Source organism: Malania oleifera, chromosome 12, assembly GCF_029873635.1.
Source record: "Malania oleifera isolate guangnan ecotype guangnan chromosome 12, ASM2987363v1, whole genome shotgun sequence".
NCBI classification, from domain to species: domain Eukaryota; kingdom Viridiplantae; phylum Streptophyta; class Magnoliopsida; order Santalales; family Ximeniaceae; genus Malania; species Malania oleifera.
The window spans coordinates 68,082,362-68,101,801 of record NC_080428.1 but is presented as its reverse complement, the minus strand read 5'-3'; the positions used below and the strand labels follow the sequence as shown (position 1 = coordinate 68,101,801).

Sequence of the window (19,440 nt, the reverse complement as noted above, 5' to 3'; positions counted from 1 at the left end):
TTCAAATTCGTAGTTAAAATTTACAGTTGTCTGATTCAATGATCTTATTCCAAATGCTTGTGACTTCGAGGCAAAACACAGAGCATGCATAGTCAATTAAGCTGCCAGAAAGAGATATGAAAGAGATATGACTATGCTTACCCAACTCCCAAACCAAGCCATCTTTAATTTCATTGAAGCCTGATGCATATAACCTCCCAAGCAAGAAGCACCAAGAGAAACAGTACTGAGTGAAAGAGACCACCATTATCACATCAGTAGGCCCAACCACTAGTGGTTATCTCTTCAAGTATTATTATAACAATAAATATTGAAAGCAACAAGGTTCTAACCATATGTTAATTAGAAACTGGAAATTCAGAACTTGCAGTTGAATTGTGCATTTGAACAAAATACAATAGGAAGTAGCGTATTAAAGTTTTGCACATAAATTCATGATCCTAAACACAACGTAATGACATTTCCTAAATCATCCTTCTCCAAAAAGCACAACACTTAAACTGAATTCACAAATTTGAGTTCAGAGTTTTAACAGGCCATGAGTGCTTTTTGTTAAGCGATTGCCATAAGATCATGCAATATGGAAAGCATGCTATGCTAAAAAAACAAAAACACAAAAAATAATATGACCCTTACAGGCTCTCCATATCATTTAGAACTTACGTACAAAAAAAACATGGGCCAACCAATGGACCAATGGTCAGTCAAGCATAGCCTGCAAAGTCGTCCTCCAAAGTGTGCATCTCTCTTCCAGCAATAATGCTTATGGCAAGGTAAATAAAGATGTGCCAAAGACTTGACAGAAGAGGCAGGTGCACTTGCCAGGGTTCAAATCGTACAAGAATATCACCTCAAAGATTGGTGCCATTCATCGTGAGGATGTGGAATTACCAACCCAGTATTGTTTGACAGCAACCAATATTTTCTCAGAAACAAGGGGGCCATCCTCATGATCCATCATTTTAGCATCCCATCTCATTCCTCCAATTGTCTTCTTCACCTTAACCAGCACATCGACTTCGTCGCGGAATATGACTGCCCCTTCTGGTCGCAAAATCCGGTCCATTTCTAAAAGAATGTCTTCCATGTTACATCTGCATTGATATGGAAAAATACATGAGATGACAGGTTTGAAATAGAACAGACCATAACAACAATGGATTGCTTTGATTGAGATCAATTTGAGCGCATGCATATCAGAAAATGAAAACCGACAACAGGCTAATGAATAATTGGGGCAGGAATTGTGTTGACATTGAAAGTTGCCAACAGAAGGCCAAAATAAACAGTTGCAACCAACAAAAAGCCAGCAAAGCAATGAAGGCATTACAAAGAATATAATGAACTTTGAATTGTGTTTCAAAAGCTAATTTGCATTGAAAACTGGGAAAAAAAAAAAAGTTGCATCCAGATTTTAAAATAAATTTTGAATTGGTATCATGAGCTGTGTCAATTTTTCTACTCAACATGAAAGACACGGCCAAACTTAAAATTTCTGTTAGTTGAAGTACACTTACCTGTCCTTGTACAAACTGAAAACACCATGGGCATGAATAAGGTCATATGTTCTTGGGTATGTGGAGAATCCTTCGCACCTGAACCAGAAGGATAATAGTGAAAATTTTCATTTTTAAATGGCTAAATGAAAAGGGCAATGGACGAAAAGCAATTAAACAAAAAAGAAGCCTGGTCTAGCACAGGAATACTTGACCTCAGGAAACAAATAGAAGTCTCAAAAGAAGGTAAAGACTTTACAAACCTAAAAAAACTAATTAAAAAAAAAATGCCATGCATATGCACACCACATAAGCCATAAGTCAAACATCGACAACTGTTTCATTTGTTGATACAAAACCAGGTTTGCCAAGCTTTAGTCAGGAGATTTAAGTAAGAATGAAGAATTTTTCATTCAGGACAGCTCTTCTGCCAGAGAAGATCAGCATTTAGAATGGGGGGTACAGCAAAACTTCTATTCAATTACTTGTAAAATCTTTTGCAGATAAATGTCACTAGTTCTTCTTTATAACATTCATTCTTATATTGTTGTTTATTTTACTAAAGAAACAGCGCATACAAAAAAGTGTGCAGAAGCAGACAGAAGTCACATGTCATTCTTTACAGCAAAGAGGGAAAGTTCTCTTAATAATCCCTAGGGGCAGCTCACGGTTATTTATCATGAATAGAGACCATGTCAATAATCCCAAATTGCACAAAAAATCTCAAATTGTTTTAGATTTCTATAATGAAAAAATACAATTCTATTCTAAGACTAACCTATAAAACCACATTTCTACAAAATAATATTGTGCCAAAAGGTACTTAAAACTGTCATCTCAAATCGTAACTAAGGTTCTCAACCAAATAAACATACCACACATAACTACGGTGATTAGAGACCTGTTACAAGATCAGGACCCTTTCAATATTGCCACAGCCTGAATGATTTTGTATCATCTTAATACTAATTTCAGTATAGCTTTTATTAAAATTATCCACCATATAACATAAAATAGTAAATCTAACAGCCCAACATATCTCAAGATCCCAAATCAATAGCAAAAATATATATTCCAAAAGGGACCATCTACTGACAGGTTCTTGGCAACGCAAGTGTTGATGTTGTGTCTGGTATGAATAAAATAAGGTGGGCATGGGATAGGCAATGTATAAGGATATAACAATACTCAAAAAAGGTAGTGTCATTTTAAAGCAGATGACATGCAAAATTTTGTATCATTCCAATCAACATGGAATAGCATGGAAACAGGCATTTGCATAGTGCTATCAGGAGTAGCCATTCCATCTCTATTCCGTTTTGGATTGAATAACACAAAACGTTTGCATTGTCATTTACCTGAAAAGGACACTACAATTTTTTTCCCCTAAAAACACTATTGTTCCCCATACAGTATCTTTTCCATTCCCATACTATTTTAGCCCACAAACCACACAAACATACAATCATGTATACTCTGGTTGGTAGATTCAAATCAAAGATTTAGCAAAAGATATTACTAAAGATTGCAAGTCATACCAGTCATGGTAGATGCCTATCAATCCTCGCTCGTATATAGCACCTAGAGTATTTTTCTCTGCTATAGTGGGCACAACATTCATAACCCACAATTTGGGAGATTCAAGTGCTGCAGCAAAACCTCCCAGCCTAGCATTCATGTCCATAATATTACGGTATCTTCCTGAGTCAATAATTTTATTGATTTTTTTATAAGCTGCTACGTGCTTTTTCCATTGTTTGTTGTCCTCCAGGTAAGTCTCAGTGGATACTCCAGGAACAGACCCACTTGCTATTCTAGGAGGGACTGCATAAAGCCTTTCTGGAAATGCTTTCAGCTGCCCACCAGCAACTTCATCTTGACTGCTAATGTCGGGATATGGAGTTATGCATGCCTCCATTTTTTTGTACCTAAACCACCAAAAAAGAATTGCAAACTGAAACCTCACAGGTAGAAGCAAAACACTTTAAATAGAAGGGCGCAAAGAACACAAGGAGAACTTCCAAATTCCAAAGAAGACAACTGTAAGCCCAGGGTATAGTATTAATTAATATCTTTTACAAATACAAAAATAGCTACTGAAACTTTTAGAATATTATGTCATCATGTTCAAGGTAATACTAGAGAAAATTCAACTACTGAAACTGCATTTATTGAAAATGCAATGCTATGCATATAAAGGTAAGCACAGCTTCATACCAGACATCATCTGCCTCTGCAGATTTGCAAAAGGTCGCCTGGGAACCATCTTGCCTGCCAGGACAAGAATCAGCATTCATTCGCTTCTGCCAAATAGCCATTTCACCCTTCTCGTACTTCTTCTCCCAGCAAAGAAGCCTTGCAATCTCCTCAATTTTTCTCTGTTCCTCGTGTAGTTCCTCCTTAGGACGCTGCCATCCCTTGTAGTTATTCTTCCAATTGATAGGAGGGCCAGAAAGCACCCAATAGCCGCCAGGCCTAAGAACTCTATCAACTTCCATCATGTACTTTCCATCTATAGAGATACAATTTCAAGGATTCAAGAACAGAAAGAACCATCACTAAAAACTGTAACAATGTAAAAATGGCCAAAAAAGGGGGAAAAGGAAGCAGATAGGGGGGAGATGGTGAAGAAGCTTAATTAGTTGAAATAATTTTAGAATTTGCACTAGAAATTGAAAAATAAGCAAGTCCTTCACAATTATATTGTTGGATGTCATAGACTATTATTAACAAAGATAACTTCTCACCATTAGCACCCCATGGAATTAAGCATCGAGAACAATGAGCCATGTCAAAAGCTCTAGATGGATATGGCAGCTTTATCGATCCAAGAACACCAATGACGGCAGGCACACCCCTCTCCAGAGCAAACTGAACCTGGGCTTCATGCGAGTCTCTTGGTGCAAACGACATAGCTATAACATTTCTTTTTAGAAGGTATGCACCCCAACTCGCAACCTAAAAAAGTAACCCGTGGTCAGAGGTTTAACTAAGTGCACAACACAAAGAAAGTGGGGAAATAAGTTCAATCTACCAAAAAGAAACAAGTGTGGTGCACCAGCGATAGAAATCAGCAAAATTTTGGAGGAATTGAACATACCCCGCAACCAGTGTCCAATGCTGTTCTAACCATCCCATTTTTAATAGGTACCGCAGAAGCAAGCTGATCAATATATGCATCTGCCCCTTGAGGAAATTGTGTTCCTCCACCTGGAAACCTGAATACATTGCCCTCGTATTGAATCCAGTTCTGAATAGCTTTCTCAACTGTCAAGCTCTTATATGGTGCATTTGCAAAGGGAACATAGTCACGACTCTTTGGCCATGGAAATGGAGTAACATATCCTTTGGGTGCCGGAATAAGGCAATGTAACTTCTCATCCTCACGAGGGCAGTGTCTTTCACGATAAATCATATCTTCTCTAGGGAAGTTCATGGCACGTCTTTGATCTTGACATGGCGTGTAATCTGTGTAACGTGGATGGCATGGTTCAAACACCTTGGCTTTTGAATCAGAATCATCAATAGTCCCAGTGTCACTATTGTGATGTGTCTCAAAGTTCAGATTTGAAAGAATACTGCAGTCTGCCCCACTCTTTGTGATCTCCACAGCTATACTGTCTCCCTTACCAAAGCCGCTTCTCTGCCACGCACCCAATATATAAAAGAAGCAGCATAATCCAACCACAATGAAAATAGACACAGAACTCCTAGTCCTACTGTCCGTCGAGTTAATCTTTGTTGCCATGGAGCACCTGAAGATTAAGTTTAGTTTCAGTTTAGGAAATGAAAGCAATTGTGTCTTAAAATGCAAAGTTAGAACAAGCTCTCGGTGTAAAACAAAACAAAAATTAAAAAATTAAAAAAAAAAACGTGGACTACACTCAACTGATCAACCCAAAACCAAATCCCCGACTCCCAAAAACGTCAGATCCACAACATAGATCTTTGTTTTATGAATCCCATTCGGCCCATGTTGCTCCGCCCACAAATGTAGAGATAAACTAAAACCAAGATCAGATCAACCACTCCTCCATTCAACATAAATTAAAATCAAGACCATATCAGCGAACCACAATGAAAATTGTGATTTCTTCACTCCATTGTCCAGTGAATGATAACCACATCTGGTAAATTGCTAAATTATAATTAATTTTGGAAAAGAATTAAGAAAGAAAGAGAAGTAGAATATTTAAGTAATGAAACAAGCTAAGGGTTTTACTGAAAGTAACACTATGAGATGCAGCATTCTAGGAACTCCAAGTTTACAAATTACTTCAGTTTCAGCCTTCTATCTTAATTTTAATTGAACGAAAAAGACCTCAAGATTCATGATCTTCCAGTGAAGCTCGTATATTCAAGAAAATGGAAAACTAAATTTGAAAAGTATGTTCGTGTGGTAAGGAAATGGTCGGAAAGACTACAAAATCCCCAACATCAGATCAACACCTGAGACTCCCAACAAATATCTTTTCAAAAAGAAGAAAACTCATAAAATTTAGCACCAAACAATAACATCACAAACTTCGAAACACGAGAGTAAAACAAATGAACCAAAACCAAGCCAGAAGAGCAAGAAATAAAAGAGAAGGAAAAAAAAATGGAGAGCGTAAGCAAATTAGCAGCAGTCAGATCTCTTACCAATGGCATGAAGGACCAGAAGCACTGGACTGAGATCACCGACAGCCGAGCAATGGCGAAAGAGCAAAAAGTACAACAGATGTTATCAACACCTCCCGATCCACAGAGCTGTCAGCAAATCTCTGAAAACCCTAGCTCGATAACTATATCATGACACTGAACCATTCAAATAAATAAAGGTGTAGATTGAAGATTTAGATTGGTAGATCTGTGTATACATATATTGTTTATGAGCAGAAAGATTGCTCCATGATGACGAAGAAGTTTATAGATCGTGTTTCTCTCTCTCTCCCCTCTCCCCCTTTATCTCTCTTCCAACCAGTGATATGTAATAATGTATATGTCTGTTTTTAACTAATTCAAAAAGTAATTTACGACGAAACGAAATCTATCCGAGGCCTACTAAAGTGCGAGGGGGTGCGCACGGCGCACCGCCAGCGCGTGTCCTTTGCGACCCAGCTAGCCATAACGGCGGGGGCCCACGCGCTAATCAAGCTGGATCCAGATTGGGTAAAATGGTAAATGAACACGTGGAATTGGATCCTACTTAGCACCGACAGAGATCTGAGTTCATCACCACTTTGTCAGCAAAAATAAAGGGACATGATCAATGTGCGTTGGCCACGTGGCATTGGACGACACGGTGGAGAAAGAGGCCTCTGCCGTGATGGCCCTGTCGGCCATGGTAAATCTTAAGCATGGTAAATTCATTGTTTTGGGGAATCGTGGTAAATTTTGGACATGGTAAATTTGTAACCCATTGGTTTTTGAGTAATGGTAACCCATTTTCAACCGGGGTAAATTTGCACCCACTTTCGCTCAAGTTTCTAAATTTTAACTCCGTAGTTTCAATTTTCAAAAAGATTTACTTATCTTTCCTTGTTCTAAATTTCATAATTTAATTAGTACTAAGCTTTATTATAATATATTTTGAATAAAATATTATTTTAAAAGTTGAAAATATTTTCTAAATATTATTTATTTATTTAATTCAACTATAGACGAGTCTTAAGTCAAAATACAAGTCTAGATCACATCAAAATCATTGAAATTGAGATTTTATAAAGCAAGCAAACATTTACATTTAATTCTTGAGAGTAAAATATAGCTTAACAAAATTTCAGGGTTTTTACATTTGTGAAAAAATAATCTTTATTTTTAATTTTCAAGTTTTGAAATAATTACAAAAATGTTTTCACGTTCAGTCTTATTTTAAAAATCTAAAAACAATAAAAATATGTATTTCGCTTCTCAGTATAATTTTTTTAATAGAAAAATAATATGACATTTTAAAAGTTAATGATATTTTTTTTTAAATAAAATAAAATTATTTCATCCGATTGAACAAAACTTTAACTGCTTGTGTGAAAGTATATAAAAATAAATATTTACATCTATCTCACACAACAAAAAGAAAAAGTTATTTTTGGGCTTCTTGGTTTATATGTATTTTCTTCATTTATTCATTCATTCATTTGTTTATTTATTTTTATATATTTTTGGTGAATTTTAATTGAACTTAACCGTATTTGAACTTTGCTTAATTCATGACGAAAGAACATATTTTTCACTTATTACCTAAATCCAATTTAAATTATAAAATTCGTATATATTATGTTTGGAAGTATGAATTTTTGGACAAAATTTAATATAATTTTATATTAAATTAAATCTGAATTCAAAACTTCTTCTAAATATAGGGATAGTCTATAATATGTCTAAAAAATTACTGAATCTATCCCTATAAGGATAGATCCAAACATAATTCCTACCAACCTAAGGTTTGGAAAGGAAAATATAAACAAATATATTTTTTCATGTTTGGTTATCGAAAAAAGTAATAAATAAAACTAAAAAATATATCAAATCATTAAACAATATTATAATTTTACTTATCAATGATATTTGATTTTTCTTAATTTTTAATCATATTAAAACAAACTATCGTTTTTAGTAATATTTGTATAGACATAAAATATAGTACAAAAATGAAATTTCTTCTTATTCTTTTTTCCTTTTATTTTGCCAATCAAAATTCTTGATTCAACAAATAAAGTTATATTACATCTTGAAAAATAAAAAATAAATAAAATAAATAATAATAAAAAAATGAGTAGCTTGGGACCATCATGAAATTACGTAACCATAGACCTGTTGTCACGTGCACACTTGATATTTACGGGTCATTTCCCGCATTACAGAGTCATGTCCTACCATAATACAAATGTGTTATATGATGCGGACCCGTAATGACATAGTGGCAGGTGTAAAGACCCGAAAAACTATAACTATTAAAATAATTTGGAAAGATAATAAATAGAGTAGATAAATAAATACTAAGGGAGAAAAGGGGGGAAATTTTGAAAGAAAAAATAGCAGACCTCGTTGACGAATCTTCTGTCTTCGTCGACGAGTGTTCTTTTAGGGATCGTCGACGAAGTTCAGTCTCTCGTCGATGAAGAGATTACGAGTGAGTGAATTTCAGATTTTAAATCTCGTCGACGAATGTATCTTCTCGTCAACAAATTACCTTCTGTGGTTCGTCGACAAATCTCGTCTTCTCGTCGACAAAGCCATGTGGCAACATCATGTATAAAAAGATTTGAGGAAGCTTTACTACGAAGAAACCATTCTCTCTTCGTTTTTCTCTCTCTAAAATGTTTCCTCTACCTTCTCTCTAAGATTTCGGCCCGGATTCAGCTCGAATCAACAAACAAAAACCGCTATAATGTTCTAAGGAAGATTCTCTGCACATCTAGCGTGATGTGAACTATTACAGATGATGTATATGATATGAGATCCACGTAAGGTGGACTTTAAATGAGATCCATGTAATGTGAACTTTATATGAGATCCACGCAAGGTGGACTTTACATGAGATCCACGTAATGTGGACTTTACACGAGATCCACGTAATGTGAACTATATATGAGATTCAAGTACTGTGAACTATGAAAGTGAACTATGTAATATGAACTATTGAGAACATGAAAAGTTGTATTATACAGAGATAATAAATACAGAGTAAGTAAGAACGAATCGTATATTGTAGTATCATATTTATATGTATATTGGGGCAAAGTATACACTCCACCCGAGGGCTTGCTGAGAAAGGCGAGTGCACTGATAAGTATCAGATGTAATCATATTAGGCTGCATAACATATTAGGGTAGAGGGAAGCTACTTGTATGGATGGGTAATCTTTCCTATTCTCGGGAACTTCTGCTTGTAAACTTTTGTTTGAATGTGTGTGTGAGTACGAGATAAATTATCCACCTGAGGGCTTACTGAGTAAGGTAAGTGCCCTGATATGCTTCAGTTGTAGTTATGGGTTGCATAAAGTATTAGAGCAGAGGAGTGTTACTTGTATGGGCGGGTAATCACCCTAATCCTTAGGAACTCTCGTTTTATTAAAATACATTGCATATATGTGGGTAGGGATAGAGAATGTTTTCATAACTGTGATATGTTTATACATGGTGATTATATATAGTTGTATGCAAACCTCATGATAGCCACACATTGGTGTTAATCTATTCCGACTTACTAAGATGTGTCTCACCTGATATGGAATTTTATATTTTTCAGGACCTTCACGTGATCGAGCGTAGTGAGCTCAGGGCTGGTGTTGCATTTTTGAAATAGCGCGAGGATATAAACTTTGGTTATAATTTTTGTGGTTGTAATATATTTATGTTTCCAGAATTGTAAATGTTGTGAATACTAGATGCTGGGTTATGTTTTTAAGATGTATATAGATATAGAAACTCTGGTATAATATGGAAGAATTGTTATTATTTCCATTACGTAACTGTTATAGAGCCAGGTACAAGTAATAGAACACGTGGCACTCGAGCCCCGCATGGTGGGTTCAGGACGTCACGAGATGGTATCAAAGATATATTTCAAATAACACTCCGAACCCTGGAGTTTTGGGTTCGGAGCGTTACCGCAGGGCACCAGTGGGTGCAAGATCTACTGGTGCCCTACCACCTAGGCTCATATCATGACCACCTGCAATTTCCTTTATAATATTGCCATTTTTACATCTCTAATGTTGGTGGGAGATTCACTAAGTTTGTGTAGTCGATATGGGAAAGTAACAGCTAGAGGTGTTGGTGATGAAAAAAGATTAGATCCTCCCATCAGATCTTTCCATCTAATGAAAACACAACATACAATGATTCCATAAAATATGTGAATCCTATAATGTAAGATATATAATTTAGGATATTTTCATTGAATAAAAAGACCTGATGGGAGGACTGTGTTAATATCGGAGGAGTCTAAAAGTGTGTTTGATATACATGAGTGAACACCATCTTGATCCAAAAGTTTAAGTCTATTGAGTCTTGGACTCAACCATATATATAAGCACTCATCATCCACTCACTTTTCCCCCAGTGTTGGGTGGTCTTCAGCCTTCTCAACCCCAAAAGTTAGCTCATGGGATGAGACTTTCCCTCACACTTGATAACTGACCACCAACCCCTTCCACAATCGATGTGGGATAACCCAACAGACTGGTTCTCTCAAAGAACTAATTTTTTCGTCAGTAGTGACGCGGCGGCAATGACGACTATTCTTTCCAAAACAGGAGAGCTATAGGCCCAAAGCACCAATCTCGAAGGGGGGGGGGGGGGCATTATGGGCCACACTCCATTTCATTGAATACACACCCACACTCTATGCGAGCTTTTAATGTGGAGGAAGCACTTCTATTGCTTCATCTGCTATCCATTTGGGCATTCCTTATGGGCAGGTTGGGTTAGGTCAAGTCGTCCCTCTTTTCCTTCAATTTGGGCCATTTGACATCGTTTTCTAGAACTCAATTATAAAATTAACCCAAAAAATAATATCTTTTTTTGTTTACGTAAGAAATTTAAATATCCACTCTCGCTAATTAACAAACAAAAGTAGGGAAAATAATTTAGTTTTGCAATGTACGCTCAAGATGAAGTTCTTGTCCAATAATCAAAAATATTTTTCTCTTTTGTTTTCATCTAAAAACTTCTTAATAATAAAAAGTTAAGGTTTGTTTCGATTTTGGAAAATAATTTTTATTTTTTAAAAGATATTTAAATAATTACAAAAATATCACATTGTATTTCAAGTTTAAGATTTATAAAAAAAAATCTATAAATCAATAAGGCTCCGTTTGGAACTTGAAAAATTTGAGAGAAATGAAAAGAAAATATGGAGGAATCCATTTTTTCCTGTTTGCTTACCAAGTAAGAAAGAAAAATTATATCAAATTAATTAATAAAATTTTAATTTTTTGCATCATTAACATTTAATTTTTATTAATTGTTAATTATATTAAAACAAATCCTCATTTTTAGTATTATTTGGTATAAAGAGAAAGTATAATGGAGAGTAAATTTCTGACCTATTTTCATTTCCATTCCTTTTGCTCATGAAAATTCTTGATCCAAATGGGCCCTAAAAGTTTTTTCTTTTTTAACTTTCCTATATAATTTGGTAAAACTAAAAAAAAAAAAAATGATGCCATTTTTATAATTATTTGAAAAACTAGAAGTAAAAAGGGCAAAAGACACTAATCTCTCATGAGATTTGATAAAAAGACAATAACCTCCCCTGATGTTCAAAAATCTCAAGGGCATCCCATGAGGTCAAAAATATATAAATCTCCCATTGTATTTTGCAAAAGGATAATTTTTTTTTTTTTAAGGGAAAACTGTGTCTTTTTGACAAATCGTGGGGGAGATTTGTAACATTTTTGAAGACTCAGGGGAGGTTTGTGTTATTTTTGACAAACCTCGGGGAAGGTCTTTGAGATATTTGAAACATCAAGGGAAGTCTTTATCTTTTTGTCAAATTTCAGGGAAGGTAAGTATCTTTTATCATAGTAAAAATGGATGAACATAATCCTCATATTTAAGTGAAAATTTATAGACAACAAGCCATTTCAACTACTTTTGACTATGATTTTTCATAATCTTAATATGACAGAAATTTACTTCTCGTGTATATATAGTAAAAAATAATGATAATAAGAAGAGCGAAAATTGTCATAACTACTTCCTAAGCTTAAACAATCTATTTTAATGTTGGATATGAGCCAACTAGGTCAATCAGATAATGACATATCAACCTATATCTATCTTTATTGAAATTTAAAAAATGAAAATGATATTTTAATCAAAAGAGCTACTCTCATAAAAATAAAAAAATTAAAAACTATTTTACCACTTTAAAAGCAATCATAAGGGTATTGGGAGAATTAGGCTTAACAATATGCCAAGAATTATTGGATTCTTGGTTGTTGTGGTATTACTAATAAGATTCCCTATTATGAAGTCTAATATACTGTTTGAACACTTTTTTCTTTTAAAACTGATAGTTACATTCTAAATGTTGGACCTTGTTTAGTTGGTAAGACGCAAAACTTAGCATGTGTTTATTGTGAGTACTTGTTCACTTTAAATATGATAAAGTAATTTTAAGAACTAAGATTGTGATATTGCGGGAGTTAGAAACTTGCTCATAAGATGAGTTGGAGGCAGGAGTCGAGAATGAATTGATTTAGGAATGGGTATTGTAACCCTAAGACTCGTCTATAGAATTCTTGGTGGTAGGAGAAGAAGGAATTTTATTTGAGATTATAGGTAGCAAATTTTGAGGACGAGATTTTATAAGGAAGGGAGAATGTAACGACCCCAAAATTAATTATACTTGATTAGGGTTATGATCCTTAAAAAAATTTAATTATATGAAAGCTTAACTCTTAAGCAATTCACCCCCCCCCCAGTGTGAAAAACTCTCTCTCTCTCTCTCTCTCTCTCCTTAAGCTTTCTCAACTTTCTCTCTCCTCAACTCACTTTCTCTCTCCTCGATTTTTCAGCGAAACGTGCGCCAATTGAAGAATAAAAACTATTCTTGGGTTCCAAATTCAACCACCAACATTTTAACCGTAGTGGATTCGTCATTTGGGCATCGTAGACACCACTCCTGGGATAAGGTAAGGAAAATAAACTTTGTCAGGTATATTTTAAAATATTCCCGATTAAATCTGACTATATGAATTTAATTCTATTTATGTAATTTAAATATATGTTTGGGTTTGGGGATATTTTGGAATTAGATTAAATTGTAGGGATTTGATCATATTGGTGTTTTTAAATTTGTTAGAAATTAAATTTAAATTTGGGAAGTGGATCATACCTGCGTTTTTTTTTTTTTTATAGAATTTAACCGATTAACGAGAGCGTGTGAGCCTAGGGATGTTAGGATAGTAATTATTTCGGGATTTAGCTAATTAAGTTAAAATATATGGTTACAGAGTTTTGTGTGAACGTCGCAGGCATTGTTTTATGGTTCTTGCAAACATTTCTTCAGGAAACAGGTAAGGGAAATAGGTTATGTCAGAAATTTTTAGAAATATTATATAAATATTTTTCTGATTATATATGCATGTGGAAAATGATATTTCAACAAAATCTATATTTTTCTAGGAAAATAAAATGTTATAATTTATTAGATAAAATTTGCGTAGCTTGAGGATAATTTTTATGGCTTGGTTGTATACGATAATTTTACCAGTGATGATATGATGGCTATAATGTCGAGTATGATATATTGATTTATACTGAAATTGTAAATGATGGTTTTATTCTGAGATGTGTTTTAACTGGTTGTTGATTTATACTGAACTTGAGAATGATGGTTTTGTATGAGATGTGATTTGACTGACTGTTTACAGATTTATGAAAATGAGATTTTGATACTGTTGTTATGAAAACCACAATGTAACGTTAGTAGGATATGAGGAGTTCGTTATATTGTTGGATATGAAAATGTCAATATAACATTGACAGGATATGAGGAGTTCGTTATATTATTGGATATGAAAATGACAATATAACATTGGCAGCATATGAGGAGTATGTTATATTATCTGATTTTATGAATATTATGGAAACTGCAATATAACGTTGGCAGGATATGAGGAGTTCGTTATATTGTTGGTTATGAATGTGCAATATAATGTTGGCAGGTAATGAGGAGTTCGTTATATTGTTCATTATATATATATCAATATAACGTTGACAGGATATGATGAGTTCGTTATATTGATATTATATAACACTATGTAAATTGTTATATATATATATATATATATAAATTAAAAACCCTGGTGGACTATTGATGTATAGAGCACGGTATCGTAGCTACATAATTAAAAGAGTGAGTGCAACCACACTGATCTAGTATGGTAGTGTTGGTGATTGACAGTCGATTAGGCCTGTAGAGAGATGTTGACCGCCCTGAGTCTGGATCAGTTGCGATAAGCCAATCGTACTACAGACATATATTGAAATTGACTTAGCCTGGTGGTGGCCAGCCTCGGTTAAGTCTAGCCTTCGACCGCACAACCCTGTCATGGGGGGAAGCATGACGTTAGCCAGGAAAACCCTACGGGGGAAGTTCTTTATGAATATATGTTGGTTTATTTACATGGAGGCATTTTATTGAAATTGAACATGTTTTGAGAAAAATAAGTGTTATTAATATATATATATATATATATATATCTATATGCGTGAGTACAATTTTACACATTTTCCATAATAACCCGGATAATTATTGGAATTAAATAATAAAGAAAAGAGAAGGGAAAAGAATTTTAAAAGCGGACACACGTTCGTCAACGGATCGTTTGCTTGGGCTCGTCGACGTGGATGCGTGTCTCGTCGACGAGAATTTACTAAGAGATTGTTTTTCAGAGCTTGAAATTTGTTGACGAGGGCACCGTTTTCGTCGACGAACCACCTTCATGGACTCGTTGATGAGGCGACGTGGCCAACCACCTATAAATATGCAAAAACGGGTTTTTCAGCAAAAAACTTTTCTCTCTCTCATTTTCTCTCTCTAGAAAACGCACCCTCTCACTTCTTTCTAGATTTTTAGCTCCAATTATCCTCAGTTCGACGATCAGAAGCTACCACGATGATCATAGGGAGATTCTCTACAACTTAGCTGGAGCATAAATTCGATTTGAGTAGTTTGGAAACCATCCTAAAATTAGGATAAGTAGATTTTTAGGTATTTTCAGTATTACTAGTATTATTTGAGGCCAGATTTTGTATACTATGAGAATATACTAGTGTTTCGTGAAATAAATTTGGGGTGTCATATTTTCAGGAATAATGGGCCCCTAAAGTCATGGGTTGAAGACCCCAGCAAGTATTTGTTCGAGAATTCAGGTAAATTATAGCTTAAGAAATTTATGAATAGACAATTTCAGGAATTATGGGTGTATTGATTTACTAGAGAATTTGTATATGTAAATACAGGTTTTGAGGTTGGTACACCCAGGGTGCGTGAGTGGAGTGAAGTGGAGGCCAGCCTCCCAGTCAGATAAGTAAGGGAAATATGCTATGTTAGGAATTTTAGAAAGTATATAAGAAGATTGTATATATATATATATATATATCAGCTATTTATTCAGTTTTTCCATATTATTATTATTATTATTATTACAGTAGGAGTTACATATTTTAGAGCATGCGAATCTAATTGTTTAGTCGTGTGACATGAGTTCATAACAGTTTAGTAAAGTATTAACATAGTTTTTACAAATATCATGTTTTACAGTATACTAATAGAAGATATCAATATGCAGTTTCCAGAAAATATGATTTATAGTATTTTTCAGAATGCCCTGACTACAGAACCATAACACTTAGTAATTTAGTTATTTAGTCAAATATTTAGATTATGTAGATCAATTTTGAAATGTTATGGTTATTTTAATATCATGGTAAAAACAGTAAGATAATTATACATATCAATACTAAACAGTATCAGACCCTGAGGAAATATTCAGTCTGATTCAGATAGCAGAGCATGGTACCATTGCTATTTCAGATCAGAGTGCAACCACATATCTTAGATAGTGTGTAGATTCCGCCTACTGTGCCAAGAGAGATTGTAGTCTCCTCAGAAAGCTGGGTTAAGGTGGCTGGTTTGACGAGGTAGAGTAGTATCGTGCTCGGAGAGACTGCAGTGGGCCAGATTGTTGATTGATAGAGATTCAGTTTGACTTACCTGGTAGGCCAACCAGAGTTAAGTCCCACCTACAGGCCGCACAACCTTGTCATGAGGAGTTAAATCATGACATTCAGTTCCTAGGGTATTATCACAATTGTTTCTATATATATACAGATTTACAGTGCAACAACAGTTTTATTATAATATTAGAATTATGTGTAATTAGAAAACTCAGATATACAGTTGTATTTTAAACTATAATAAATGTAATTTGTAAGGTATACTAGACTATCAGTTTTACAGTTTCAGTATTATATCAGTATATTAAATGTGTAATTCAGTTGCCACACACTAGTAATAGCATATCTTTTCTTACCGAGCGTCGTCTCATTTTAGTGACTTAACATTTTTCAGGTGATCTAACTAGGTGAACAGATTAGGTTCGCAAGTAGAGAGGTTCTTGCGCTGCCCTTTTTGAAGGTGAGTATTTCCTGGGTGTTGGTTGTTTGAATAGATTCTAGGGTTTTTGATTATGTCTCTAAGTATTTTGTGATGTATATTTTGGGACTTTTAGATTTCTAGTATTGTAAATATTGTTTACAATTTTATGTTTACCGCTGCTTAGGAATGTAATGTGAACAGAGTTTCCCTAGTGTTCCTTTTGGGCTTAAGATGTTTTCAGCAAGTAATACTGAGAGATTTGCCATATATTTTATGTATGTGTTTAAGTGGGGAAAAAAAAAAAAAAAAACATGGAAAGCAGGTCGTGACATTTTCTCAGTTGAAATTAATGATTAAATGGATGTGTTTTATTATATTAAAACTCATGTTGCCACACACTGATAATAATTTATTCCTTCTTACTGAGAGGTGTCTCACCCCATGATTATTCAATATTTTTCAGATGCCCTGTAGAGTATAACAGTAATCAAAGTAGCGTAGTGAAAAGTGGGTGAGATAAAAGGTTTTATTTAAAATAGATTTTTATTAAATTATGTTTTTGATGTATTTAGAATTTTAGGGGTATTAATTGTGATATTGGAAATGATATTGTTATATTGAGATAATTAGTACTCTGGTGTATTGGAGGTCTTCCACTGCATGAAAATATTTATTTCAGGTAGTATCAAAAAATTTTAAATATGAAAATTTTCGAGTCGCTACAGTATTTATCTAAAACTAGTTTGAGATCACTCATTATAAGTACTTTCTTGGATAAATACTTTTCTAAAAAATACTTTTAAAATGAAATACTTTTATTTTCTTACAAAAATAGTTGAAATTTTTTTAAAAAAAATTCAAATGCTACTTATTGACACATGTGCTTAATTTAAATACTTTTCATGATAAACACTTATTTTTTAGATATTATAAAAATATATTTATAATAAATTATTGTATATATTATAAACACTTTAGAATTTTAAATTTATACAAAACGGCTATAATAATATGCCTTGGAGTTGAATCAATCCTCAGTTAGCATTAGTTTTTTTAATCTGTTGAAGACGTTTCACATCGATGATGAGTGGAATATTATATGAAAGGTTAATTTTAGGTGGAAACTTGTGAATGATAACTCCAAGTAGCTGATGGATGAGGGCTAGCTTGGCAGCTCATAGCTAGCATTTGAGTGGTATTAATTAAAGGGCATGCCATGGACCTACTGCGATTATGATGTTGGATGTATCATGATTATATATAATTTTGAGGCTTTATTAACATAATTTTTCTTAGTAATATGTTAGGGTTTGAATTTCAAAGGTGCAATTTTGTAATTTAGACAAAATTTTAGTGTTGGAGTCTACGGAGGGGAGTAAATGACTAAAATTAGTTGTCGACTAAAATTGCTCAAGTGGTAAGAGCGAAATTGAGTTTTAGTTCCTATAAGGTCTCAGGTTCGATTTCTCATTTGTAATTTGCCTAGTGAATTATCAAGAACATATTAATGGGTGAGAAACCATGTTTTCATCCTCTATCTTCTTTCTCTATCATAATAAAATATTTCTCATTCACTCATACTCCTAAATTATGGCGAAATATAATAGAAGGATGAACAATAATTTCTTCTTCTTCATTGTCTTTTTTGTTTTAGTCAAAAGAATGTTAACCCCTCCAACCCAAAATATTATGCTATGGTCCTGTAGTTTTTTGTGAGATGTATTAATTAGGTAAAGTGTGTTCATTTAATTCAAAATTTTTTGTTTAAATTCCAGTGTAATAAATATTAGTTTGAGAAGATATGAAATAACTGTTAACACCAGAGAAGTTCATAGGTGTTGTCGACACCTCAATTTTAACCGGAAGACCTTGCGTACTAAAAAGTTGACCTTGTATTCCCGGAAATGGAATGATCCGATTGAATCCCGTTTACTTCAAATGTGAGTCTCGGTTATTTTCAAAATTAAGGTCTTTTATTTTTAAAAGGTGTCCCAGTTATTTTAAACTAAGTCTTGGTATTTTTAAATTGAGTCCTTTTGATTTTTAAAATGAGTCCCAGTTATTTTTATATAATTTTTTTTAATTAAGTCTTTAATTTTTAAAATTTGAGTCTTTTACATTTTAAAATTGAGTTCTTTCAATTAAGTATTTTATTAAGTCCCTAAAAATTGAGTCCTTTTTATTTTTTGAGTTGTTTTTATTTTAACTTGAGTTTGGGTCATCTTTTCCAAGAATTTAAGTTCACATTTTTATCAGGCTTTTCCTTTATTTTTGGAGGAATAAAATGATAAAAAAATATTTTTTTTGCATGGGTCATGCAGCCCATGTAAGTTAAATACAAGGGTTGCCACATACCCACGTGAATTAGGGTTTCTCTTAGGATTTTTGTGTATTTGTGGCTTATAAAAACAAAGCCAAAGGAAGCAAAGAGATGAGGTGGGAATACGGAGGCTGAACACAGCAAGGGGACACGGCCATAGGAAGAGAAAGAAGAAGAAGAGGAGCAGTAGCAACACAACATCATCGGCGCCTGCGCAATCAATTTGATGAAGCCAATATGAACGGTGGTTTCTTATTCGATTGAATTGAAATTTTACCAGGTTCAGGTTCGCCAGTGCGGCGTGGTCGACTTGATGAAGCCAATTAAACAACTATTCTTTATCCGATCGAATTGAAATTTTACTGGGTTGTTCTTGACTCACTAATTTTAATTTTCACCGTTTGGATTTTTATTTAGAGTTTTGAAACTTCTATTTTTATTTCTTGGATAGCCAACTTACTGCAGCAGCAACAGGTTCACCTGTGCTACGCGGTTGACTTGATGAAGCCAATTGAACAACGATTCTT

The 19,440-nt window shown here is 34.0% G+C and overlaps 1 protein-coding gene across 1 annotated transcript; it reads right to left on the bottom strand.

The window, feature by feature from the left end:
• Positions 1–356: 356 nt before the first annotated feature.
• LOC131145206 (probable methyltransferase PMT2) lies at positions 357–6,515 on the bottom strand. Its single transcript, XM_058094351.1, has 7 exons — positions 6,138–6,515; positions 4,597–5,251; positions 4,244–4,454; positions 3,714–4,008; positions 3,035–3,424; positions 1,518–1,595; positions 357–1,094 (listed from the first exon to the last, which is right to left on the bottom strand). The coding sequence occupies exons 2-7, from the start codon at positions 5,242–5,244 to the stop codon at positions 869–871; spliced, it is 1,848 nt and encodes a 615-aa protein (XP_057950334.1). The 5' UTR covers positions 5,245–5,251; positions 6,138–6,515; the 3' UTR covers positions 357–868.
• Positions 6,516–19,440: the final 12,925 nt, after the last annotated feature.

Excerpts from the sequence above, each read along its gene's own strand:
- LOC131145206 (XM_058094351.1), bottom strand. The coding sequence starts at position 5,244 with ATGGCAACAAAGATTAACTCGACGGACAGTAGGACTAGGAGTTCTGTG. Across the intron at positions 4,009-4,243 it reads AATTCCATGGGGTGCTAATG|ATGGAAAGTACATGATGGAA; the intron begins GTGAGAAGTTAT and ends GTATCTCTATAG. Across the intron at positions 1,095-1,517 it reads TTCAGTTTGTACAAGGACAG|ATGTAACATGGAAGACATTC; the intron begins GTAAGTGTACTT and ends ATATCAATGCAG.